The sequence below is a fragment of the Sus scrofa genome, chromosome 12 (genome assembly GCF_000003025.6).
Source record: "Sus scrofa isolate TJ Tabasco breed Duroc chromosome 12, Sscrofa11.1, whole genome shotgun sequence".
Taxonomy (NCBI): domain Eukaryota; kingdom Metazoa; phylum Chordata; class Mammalia; order Artiodactyla; family Suidae; genus Sus; species Sus scrofa.
The window spans coordinates 50506391-50517998 of NC_010454.4; the positions used below are offsets into that span (position 1 = coordinate 50506391).

General features: G+C 53.4%; 1 protein-coding gene across 2 annotated transcripts; it reads right to left on the minus strand.

Moving 5' to 3' along the window:
- GGT6 (gamma-glutamyltransferase 6) lies at positions 1111-8188 on the minus strand. Of its 2 annotated transcripts, none has more exons than XM_021067705.1 (4): positions 8096-8188; positions 3311-3513; positions 3112-3225; positions 1111-2557 (listed from the first exon to the last, which is right to left on the minus strand). In XM_021067705.1, exons 1-4 carry the CDS (start codon positions 8122-8124, stop codon positions 1518-1520), a joined length of 1386 nt encoding a protein of 461 aa, XP_020923364.1. In that variant the 5' UTR covers positions 8125-8188; the 3' UTR covers positions 1111-1517. The 2 variants fall into 2 exon arrangements, with proteins under 2 accessions (XP_020923364.1, XP_013836687.2); XM_013981233.2 differs by lacking the exon at positions 8096-8188 and adding an exon at positions 4064-4944.

The window sequence follows — 11608 nt, forward strand, 5'->3', positions numbered from 1 at the left end:
GCTAATTTGGAGCTGGTAGAAGGTGATGAAAAAGAGAAGGATGATAGGTTTGGGGCCAAAATAAGTGGGTAGATTGTGAGAGTTCCCCTTGTAGCTCAGTGGCTTAAGAATCTGACTAATATCCGTGAGGATGCAGGTTTGGTCCCTGGCCTCATCCAATGGGTTAAGGATCTGGTGTTGCCGAAAGCGGAGGCTTTAAGTCACAGACACATCTTGGATCTGACGTTGCTGTGGCTGTGATGTAGACCGGCAGCTGCAGCTCCCTCCGATTTGACCCCTGTCCTGGGAACTTCCATATTCTGGAGGTGTGGCCCCTAAAAAAAGAAAAACAAAGAAAGTGGGTAGACTGTGATATCATTTACTGAGCTGGGGGAACTAGTGTTTGTGGGGGGAGCAAGGAGGGAGAGGTGGTGGGATCAAAAGTCCTCTTAGATCAGAGATACCGTTTACAGTGCAGGAGAGGAGAGCTACTGGCCACCCCTATTTCTTGGCTTGACAAGCTGTCTCTAGAGGGTTATAGTTCAGAGAGACCCCAGCCCTTAGGGAGGCAGGGAGGGGAGGGCCTTGGCTACCCAGATCCGGCCCCTTTTGTGGCCCCCGGGGCACCTCCTACTCACCCTCTCAACCCCTCCCTCTGCTGTCTGTTTCAGAAAATGTGAATAAGCAGTTGGGAGTTTCCTTTGTGGTGCTAGCGGTTAACGAATCTGACTAGGAACCATGAGGTTGCAGGTTCGATCCCTGGCCTTGCTCGGTGGGTTGGGGATCCGGTGTTGCCGTGAGCTGTGGTGTAGGTTGCAGACGCTGCTCGGATCCCACGTTGCTGTGGCTCTGGCGTAGGCCGGCAGCTGCAGCTCCGATTTGACCTCTAGCCTGGGAACGTCCATATGCTGCGGGAGCAGCCCTAGAAAAGGCAAAAAGACAAAAAGAAAAAAAAGAAAATGTGAATAAGCAGTTTACTTTGTACACATGGTGCCTCAGGAGGCAGAAGGTAAGCAGAACAGGGGGGGAGCAAAAAATCACCAGGCACCAGCTCTGCATCTGTGGGCGAAGCCTGGACCACAGGCACCTCAAAAGCTGATGTGAAATTAACCAAGCAGCAGGAAGGGCACATGAGAGCCAGGAGACTTGATCTTTATTTTGTTCCCAGCCCTCTCGAGGGAGATTAGCAGCTGTGGCCTGAAGGGGAGAATGGACATGCCAGCAATGCCCAGGCTCTGTCTGCTCTGCCCAGGGGCTCAGAGCCCAGGCTGGGGGCATGGGGGCATTGGGGCATGGCATTCTCCCACCTGTCCTACCCAGACTGGATCCAAACGCTAGCCCTGGTATTCGTTCCTCATCGTCCTTAGGCTCCGTAGCTGATAAAAGATTTGGAACTCGAGTCCAGGCAACTGACCAGGTCCTGAGCCATCAGTGAGTGCACACGCCATGCATGCTCTTTATGCACACCATCGCTGCTGGGCCTGCTCTGCCCCTGCCTCCAGGTTGGAGACTCCCACCTGCCCAACACTGCCCCCTCCTTAAAACCCCTGGAAGGGGCAGCAGCCCCCGGGGACACTGGAGACATGGGAGTGCTCTGAGTGGGCTGCCACCTGGAGTAGGGTTGCGTGGCCACAAGCTCTGAGGCTCCCTGTTGGTCCTTGCTGGGTCTGGTGCGGGTGCTGAGCCTGGGTTTGGGGCCTGGCCAGGTGGCTGAGCAGGGCGTGAGACATGACTCTGGTCACTGTGGGGGTCCCTGAAGCCACCAGCCCCAACACATCGGTCTCTGGGTCATCTGGGCTACCACGAAGGATGAGGGGACACGCCCAGGCACTAGTTGCAGACTTGGCCACTAGGTTGCTGAGTAGAACCCCGGTGCTTGGGGACAAGTGTCCAGAGCCAAAGGAGCTGTTGAGAGAGGAGGTGAGAAGCAGCACCGAGCCGCTGCTGTCCACGGTGGCGAGGACACTGCTCATGGGGGTCACAGCGGCTGGTGGGAGTGGTGGGCAGGGGTTGGGGCTGGGTCCTTCTGAGTGAAGGGCTGCCTCTATTAGTTCCAGCAGTTCCGGGCCAGCTGAGGGGCTGGGGGTGGTGAACACGGTGCCCTGGGACACAGGGAGCTGCAGTGCCGGCTCCAGGGTGGGCATGGGCCTGGCTGAGGGGCCCTCCAGCCCCAGGTCTCTGGCCAGCAGACTCAGTAGAGCCTCTCCAGCAAGGTCCGGGGTGCGGGCCAGGGCAGCCCTGCGGAGCACAGCTGCCAGTTTGGGGTTGGTGGCACGGGCCCCAGGGCCCAGGGGCATCCCGTCCATCTGGCAAAGGAGTGGACAGATGCCCTTTGGGCCCTGGGCTGCCAGAGCCCTGGCCAAGGGTGCGTCCACCAGGAAGCCCTCTTGAGCCAGCGTGGTGGGGCCCAGCAGCAGGTGTGGCCAGGGCAGGCGGCCAAAGCGGGCATGTAGCAAACTCAGGGCGGGCAGAGCCGAAGGCAGCCCCAGCCCAGGGGCCAGGGCCTGGGCTGGGCCTGACGTCAGGGCAGTTGAGTTGCCCGAGGAGCCATTGTGGAAAAGGCCCCAGAACGTGGCACCTGGAAGGAGACAAAGGGGTCACACAGGGTCAGGGGCACTGACTGGGGCCAGGGGCACTCAGTAGTCCCTGTAACCTCTCCCCTTTTTTTCTTTTTAGGGCTGTACCTGTGGCATATGGAAGTTCCCAGGCTAGGGGTCAAATCGGAGCTGCAGCTGCCAGCCACAGCCACAGCCACGCTGGATACTTAACCCACTGACCAGGCTGGGGATCAAACCTGCATCTTCATGGATACTAATTGGGTTCTTAACCTGATGAGCCACAGTAGGAACTCTGGTCCCTGTAACCCTTCAACTGAAGGGTCACTGACAACCTGGGGTTAGTGACTGATCACAGCCTCAGGTTGAGGCTACTGCCTGAGTCCTGCTCACTAGCCAGCCTTGAGGTCAAGGCCACTGACTGCCTAAGTTGGGATTGTGGGTCACTCAGGTTGAGGCTACTGCCTGGGTCCTGCTCACTAGCCAGCCTTGAGATCAAGGCCACTGACTGCCTAAGTTCCAGGTTCCTGATTGGGCCCAGGGTCAGGGTCACTGTCTGGGATTGTGGGTCACTGACCTAGCCCTGTGGCGTGAGGATGCACCACTGCCAGACACAAAGCTGCTCCAACTCCAGCATCCACGACATTGCCCCCAGCAACAAGCAGCTCTTGGCCCAGCTGGGAGCACGTGGCTGTGGCAAGAAAGGGACTGTCATGGGGGTGCTGGGACCAGTGACCCCAGCTGCTTCCCTCCCCCGAGCTGCTTCTAGCACTGACCTGCAGGGCTGATGATGGCGCCGTGGTGGTATACACCTGGCCTGTGGGAGTGCCCGCTGCGTGGAGGGGCCCCAGAGCCCAAGGTTCCTGGAGAGCCACCGCTGCTGTGGAGCTGCCTCACGGCCAGGGAGAAGCCAATGGCCAGCAGCAGCAGGGCGGCCACCAGCCGGGCCCAGGTCCCAGGCAGACCGCCAACCTTGTTCCTGCAGAGAGGGATGCCCTGAGCCAGGGCCGGGCAGAGGGACACCCAAGAACCCCATGCAATCCCAGGACATAATTACCAAAAGGTGGGGTCTTGCTTGTAAGAGGAGTCTAAGAGTGCCGAGGAGAAAGGGCCTCCTGGCAGAAGGCATGGTGATGAGAAAGAGCCTGGGGAAACAGTCTCTGGAGAAGGGATGGGTGAGCTTGGGTCCAGCCAGTCCCGAGGGACGCCCGAGGGGGGCCCGGCCAGGTGTAGCCAGGCCCCATCTGCCCAGCAGGTGCCTCCTGCACCAGGGGGTGGGGGCTGCGAGCCTTCTGCAGAGCAGCCAGCAGGGCCGACTGGGTACAAATGTCCCTTCAGACGCACAGACTTTGGATTAACTGGCACAGGCCAGGCCTGGGGCTGCAGCCCTAGTTCCCCCGATTAACCCGAAGGTTCCTGGAGCTGGCCGAGCACAGGGTTGGCTGGCCTGTGCCTTAGGGGCTCCCAAGGAAGGGACTTGACAGGCTCAGGCCCGAGTCACTCAGTGCCCAGACCCCTCCCTGACTCACCCAGAGGAGTCCTGGGGTCCCGGGGGGTCAGGGACAAATGGCTCTAATGTCTCCGCCTCTTCCTCCTCAGCCTCCAAGCTTGGCTCCCAGACTGGCAGCTTCTGGTAAAGCACAGGCCCTGCCATGGCCTCCATGGCCCCCACGGTGCCCGCCCAGCTCCTGCCTGCCAGCCTTTCCAGCTGAGTCTCTGCCTGAGCCAGTGGGTGGGAGGGGGAAGCAGCCCTGGGAAAGGTGTGGAATCTAGAACAGGTCCGGGCAGGCACGGGACCAAGGAGGCTGTGCACATGAGCCTGCCCCATTAGGCCACAGGGCCCGAGGGGCTTTCTAGCAGCGACCCCGCCAGGGGCTGCAGCTCAGCAAGGGAGCGGGAGCCCAGTCCAAGGCCCCAGCCACAGACCCCAAAGTGGCCTCTGGCTCCTCCATTTAGGGGCCACAGCCCTTGGATCCCCTGGCTATTGAGGCTCTAATCTAGGGACGGGGGAGCGGGAATGAGAACTGCACTACATTGGCTTGGATCAGGGCTCATCATGTGACTAGGTTCCAGGGTGGGGGTGTCTTTGACTGGGATCAAGTCTCAACCTGAGGCCACTCCAGGGTCTGGGTTTCTCTCTCTTGGGGAGCAACCCAGGGGGTGAAGGCAACACCTAGGGCATGTCATGATGCTCTTGTCCAGCAGGTGGCGCCACAGACCACTTGAGGCACAGCCTGGAAATCAGGCTTTTCCAGTTCCTTTACTCTGGGGTTCACGGCACGGAGCTGTTCTGTTGTCAAAATGCTGTAACTCTGCAGAGCAGCAGTCGCATCCGTTCTCTAGTCATCTCTCTGCTCACCACCCTCTATCAGGGCCACTTCAAACCTCCATCTCCCTGCCTCAAATTTGGGATCCCTCGGGACACACTCTCAGCAGACCACCTGTCTTACCTCACATAACAAATCAAGGCCAAGGAGTTCCCGTCGTGGCGCAGTGGTTAACGAATCCAACTAGGAACCATGAGGTTGCGGGTTCGGTCCCTGCCCTTGCTCAGTGGGTTAACGATCCGGCGTTGCTGTGAGCTGTGGTGTAGGTAGCAGACGCGGCTCGGATCCCAAGTTGCTGTGGCTCTGGTGTAGGCCGGTGGCTACAGCTCCGATTCGACCCCTAGCCTGGGAACTTCCATATGCCGTGGGAGCAGCCCAAGAAATAGCAAAAAGCCAAAAAAAAACCCAAACCCCCCCCCAAAAAAACAAATCAAGGCCAAGGTAAGGAGCCAGCCCAGTCCACCCAACTACAAACCCACCTGCCACACGGCTCCATCTGTTGCAGTGGACAAGCCATTTCTTGCCTGTGGTTCTGGCCCCGACCTCTCCCTCCTTTTGCCTGCTTCCCCAAGGAGCTTACTCTCTCACCGACCCCTTCACATCTTCCTACCGGCCCCTTCTCAACAACAGTAAAACAGGGGTGAGTCCCCAGAAATTCTCCTCCTACGTATGTACCCCACAGACATGCACTAGAATGTTCATAGCAGGGAGTTCCCACTGTGGTGCAAAGGGTTAAGAACCTGACTGCAGCAGCTCAGGTCACTGTGGAGGTGCATGTTGGATCCCGGCCCAGCACAGTGGATCAAAGGATCCAGCGCTGCTGCGGCTGTGGCTCAGATGGATTGATTCTTGGCCTAGGAACTTCCATGTACCATGGGTGCAGCCATTTAAAAAAAAAGAATAAAAAAAAAAAAAAAAAAAAGAGTTCCCGTTGTGGCCCAGTGGTGATGAACTTGACTAACATCCATGGCAATGCGGGTTCGATCCCTGGCCTTCCTCACTGGATTAAGAATCTGGTGTTGCTGTGGTGTAGGCTGGCAGCTGCAGCTCTGATTTGACTCCTAGCCTGGGAACTTTCATATGCCGGTGTCCCTAAAAAAGCAAAAAAAGAAAGAAAGGCAGTGTTCATCGCAGCTCTCACCGGAACCGTCCCAAATTGGGGAGCTCACACATCCATCATTAGAGCGGATGGCGTGGTCGCACAGTAGAACATTCTGCAGTGGTGAGAACGAGGAGTCTACGTTTGTGGGTAATGATATGGATAGAACTTACAAACATGGCACGTGAAAGAAGCCAGGCACGAAAGAGCACATGCTACTGGCTTCCACTTACACAAAGTACAGGAACAGGTAAAACTAGTCTGTCAGTACCAGTTAGATGAGGCAGAGGGGGCCTCTGGGATGCTTGGCGACATTCTCTTTCTCAATCTGGAGTTGGTTACGTGGGTTCCTGATTGTGAAACCGCAACCAGCTGTACGTGTGTGACACGTGTGCTTTTCTGGCAGCATATTGTCTTTCAATAAAATTTTTCAAAGCTTGACTATTTTCTACATTAAAACCACCACCGCAGGAGTTCCTGTTGTGGCTCAGGGGTTAAGAACCCAACATAGTCCCTATGAGGATGCAGGTTCCATTCCTGGCCTCGCTCGGTGGGCTAAGGATCCAGTGTTGCTGTGAGCTGTGGTATAGGTTGCAGATGCGGCTCGGACCCTGCATTGTTGTGGCTGTGATGCAGGTTGGTAGCTGCAGCTCTGATTTGACCCCTGGCCTGGGAACTTCCAGGTATGGCCTTAAAACAAACAAAAACAAACACCACAGAAATCATTCTCTAATCCCACTTGGCTCTCCAGCCACTTCCCTTTCTCTTGGCTTCTTCACAAGCAGGTAGAGTGGTTCTCTAACTTTGGTGCATTGTGATGGCCAGGCTCCCAAAGACTCTGACTTCATAGGTCGGGGGTAGGACCAAGAGTTTGCTTTCCTAATCCCATGATGCTGCTGTGACCAGTCCAGGAACAAGCACTTATTCACATAAGATGTACACTGTACATGTGCTGTCACCAATTCCTTACCTATTTATTAAATTTTTTTTTTTTTTTTTGCTTTTTAGGGCTGCACCTGTGGCATATCGAATTTCCAGGCTCAGGGTTGAATTGGAGCCACAGCTGCCGGCCTACACCACAGCCACACACCAGATCTGAGCCGCATCTGGGATCTTCGCCACAGCTCATGGCAACGCTGGATCCTTAACCCACTGAGCGAGGCCAGGATTGAACCCACATCCTCGTGTATCCTAGTCGAGTTTGTTACCACTGAGCCACAATGGGAACTCCCAGTACCTCTCATTTTCTTCCCCTCAGCCCCGCTACAAGCTGCTTTCTAACCCTTACCCACCCCGTCGAGAAACCTTCAGTTTCTAGGTTTTCTTGGACTAGTAACCAACCAATGAGCGCTACCAGCATAGGGTGGCCAACTTTTTGTTTTGCCAAGGGCTGGGGGAACCACAAATGCCATCTGCATTCACTTCATAAAGTAATGAGATTCCACCTCCTCTGAACACAACGTGGGAAGGTTATAGTATCAGAGTGAAGACAGTCCTTCCTAAGAAAAGGCAGATGGGAACCTCATGTGTCTACACTGCCCCATCCTCAGCCTGGCCCCTGACTCCCAGAACTACGTCCTTAGAACTGTGCCCTGGCGAACTCTTTGGGACCAAGACCTCCACTGGCTGGGCCCTGAGGTCCCTATGTGCTCTTTCTCACACAGCTCTGGGCCTGGACCCCCCCCCCCCCCCCCCACACCCCAGAGACCCCCTATTATCTAAGCTCCAATTAGAGGCCAGACAGGCTCTGGGGATGAATGGTGGTCAGGCCCAAGGGCTCCAGGGGCAGATGCAGCCAATCAGGTCAGTGGGAGGCAAGAACGGCCCTTCTGGGGACCTGGGTCTGGTCCAGCTCTTGCAGCTGACTTGCTATGTGACTGCAAGTCACTTAACCTGGGAGTCTTGACTCCGCATCCGTAAACAGGGCCCATCATGGGTCTGTCCTGCCAGGGTCGTTGTGGGGATTCAACAAGGACATACACTTAAAGCCTTGAGGCCAGTGTGTAGTGGGGACTGGACCTGCAAAGACATGAATTCCTTCCTCTTCGTCCTTTGGGCCTCTGGTGGGCTGTACCCCGGGGGTCTGCGAGCTTGGAGGGAGTAACCCCAGCGACTTATTGGATAGGGACTCTTACATGTCCGAAGCAAAGTCCTGGAGTGACATCTCACCGCGAACGGCAGGCAAGACACGGCAACAATCCGACTACTTGGGGGAGAAGGAGGCTACCATTTATAGGGCGAGTCGACGTCTGGTTGGCTCATCAGTTACCAGGGAAACCAGCAGCTGGGGCGGGGGCAAGCGTGTATGGAGTTACTGATTAAGTCCTATGATTAAGGGCATCAGACAGTCAGGTGAAGAGGATGTAGGTGCAGGGGGCACTGGTCAAGCTGGGGCTGTATGGAGAGCAGGAGAATGGCAACCTTGGGGGTCTGACTCTACAGCCTCTATCTCACAATGTTAAAATGCTATGGATAGGGAGTTCCCGTCGTGGCTCAGCAGAAATGAATCTGCCTAGTATCCATGAGGACGCAGGTTCGATCCCTGACCTCGCTCAGTGGGATGAGGATCTGCCATTGCTGTGAGACACGGTGTAGGTCGTGGATGTGGTTCAGATCCAGTGTTGCTGTGGCTGTGGTGTAGGCCGGCAGCTGTAGCTCCAATTCGACCCCTAGCCTGGGAACCTCCATATGCCCCGGGTGTGGCCCTAAAAAGATTAAAAAAAAAAAAAAAAAAGATACGGTTAAACCTCACCTCTGCAACTATATGTACACACGTGTGCACACAAACACACACACTCACACACACACGTCGCACTCACACGCCCCCAAGCTGGAAGTCTCAGACTCTAGTTTCCCTCACGTCTTCCTTCGTTCTCTTATCCTGATGGTTCTCAACTTTATCCTAATTGGGCTGCACATTAGAATCCCCTGTAAGCTTTAAAAACGCCTACTACCCAGGCAGACCAATTAAATAATTAAATCAAAAGCTTTAGGTTGGAGAGTATCTGGTTGTTTAAGCTTTCCAGGTGTTTTCGATGTGCAGGCAAGGCTGAGAACTACTGCCTTATTTAGCTCGCTAATCCACAGTGATTTCAGCAACTGGAATCACTTCCAGGGATTAAAAACATTTTTTTTGATGGTTTTATTTTATTGGTTTATTATTACTTAATGAATTTTATTACATTTACAGGTGTACAACAATCATCACAACCAAATTTTATAGCATTAAATTTTTTTTTAAATACTAAGAAAATCTTTTTAGGGCCACATCTATGGCATTTGGAAGTTCCCAGGCTAGAGTTTGACGCTGGATCCTCAACCCACTGAGCAAGGCCAGGGATTGAACTCGCATCCTCAGTGGATCCTAGTTGGGTTCTTAGCCCATTGAGCCACAACGGGAATGCCCCAGTGATTAACTAAATAAATAACCAATACCAATCTGTCCCCCTCCCGAGTCCCACACCAATGGAGTCACTATCTCTGGAAGTGAGTCTCCGCCATCAGCAGAGCTGTAAAAGCTCCCCAGGTGATTCTAAGGTGCAGCCAGGTTTGAGAATTGCTGCTGCGACGAATACCCTCACAGGTGCATGTACCAGGCACTCACTGAGGAGCTCTTGCTGGCAGAGGGCACCGAGGAGCAGCCAGAGGTTGGTTGGTCTCCAGCAACACTGGCTGCTCCTACAAAAAGAAGGATATAGGCCCAGCAATCAGCCTCCCCCTGTGCCCTCTAGCTGACTTTCCTGCTCATCTTCTCTGGCTCAAACCTGCATGACTTTATAACTGATCTCTGGGAGCTGCTGAGATTTCCCTCTGATTATGCATTTGGAGACTCCATGGGGGTGGAATGTACAGCACAGGGAATCTAGTCAATAATATTGTGGAGCTTCTTTTTTTTTTTTTCCCTTTTTGGTCATGCCTGCAGCATATGGAAGTTCCTGGGCCAGGGGTTGAACCCAAGCCACTGCAGTGACAATGCCAGGTCCTTAGCCTGCCACACCACATGGGAACTCCTAGTCAATTATATTGTAATAATTTTGTATGGTGATCAATGGTTACTGGACCTTATCATGTAATGTATGAAAATATCAACCCACTATATTGGGCGCCGGAAACTAATATAATATTTAAGTCAATGAAATTTCAATTTTTAAAAAAAGGAAAAAAACGATACAATGAGGTAGGACAGAATGGCAGTATAGTGGAAGAATAGCCTTTTCCTTGCAATGTGATTTTGTGCGATGTGCTCAGAATATTAGTATTTTAAAAATTACAAAAATCATCCCAGGTGATTCCAGTTGCAGATATCACTGAAAAGGGTTTTGGAGCAAATCAGGAATAGTAAGTCAATGCTGGGGGCAGTGCAAAGATGAATGCTACCCTGAAAGACTTAAAAGATGAGGGGGGGAGGTTACTGATTCCTATTATACCCCAACTTAATTTCAAAGTTGGTAAAATACAGAAGATGGATGGGTCTGGGGAAATTACAGGACCAAGAGTAACAAGAGGGAATTCAAATTGCGGCTGCAATTCCAGGTATTTCTTTATTGAGGGAAATGCACACAGCCTCTGGCAAATGCTTTCTTCTCTATCCCAGTAAGCAGAGAATCCAGAAGTCATTTGTTTTCACCTGGGAGGGGTAGCAATGTACCATCACAGTCTAGCCTCAGAGCGATGGCCACACAGGGTCTAACATCACTGTCAGGGATACAAAGCTGGGCATCTGGTGCCCAGATAAAATGGAAATAGTGGTGCCTTTTGGCATTTCTGACCAGACATTTCTGCCCCGTGACTTTGAGCATCAGCTCCGGATGCATAGCCTCTGAGCCAGTTCTTGAACAGCTCTCACTCCGTCCACTTTCTGTGCCCACAGACTTTTCATCAATTTATTTTCTAATTAATTCAGGCAGAAGTGTATCTTTTGCTTACAACGAACACTGACTGAGGCATATACCTCTATACAGTCACTAGAGGGCAGCAAACATCCACCAAAGCTTGAAGTGGGCAGCAGAAACAGGTCCCTGGATAGGGCCAGACGGGTCCAGAATTCTCATCTTAAAACACTGACCTCACGCAAATGAAAAGACCCCAGGTCAGTTATCTCACTGGCTGAGCCTAGGCCACATGTGTGCCCTTGTCCAGTACAGGTATCGTGTGTCCTAGACGCAGACCTAGAATTGGGGAATTCAACTCCAGTAAGAGGTCATTTCTTGGTCAATTTCTTTTCTGCGTATTTCTAAAGCAGAAGAGCCAAGAGTTCCCTGGTGGCACCACGGGGTAAGGATCTGGCATTGTCACTGCTGTGGCTTGGGTTGCTGCTGTGGCACAGTGGCACAGGTTCAATCCCTGGCCCTGGAACTAACACATGCCTGCTGCAAAGAAAAAAAAAAAAAAGCCAGAGGCCTGAATCATGAAGCATCTGTGTCCTCTTCTGGCAGCATCTCGTTCTTCATTCACTGTTTTGATCTCTGTTGAGTTCCAGTTGCCTCTGGGTACCAGTCTTCGGTGTTGGGAGCCTTATTTATCTTTGACGTTACTTACTGTAGTTGGTTTGTCAAGTTTACAGCCGCCTACCCTCTACACTCCTTCCTAAGAGCATCCAGATTTTCTACTGGGGAGTTAGTCCTTCCCACCTCGTTGCAGAGGGTCCT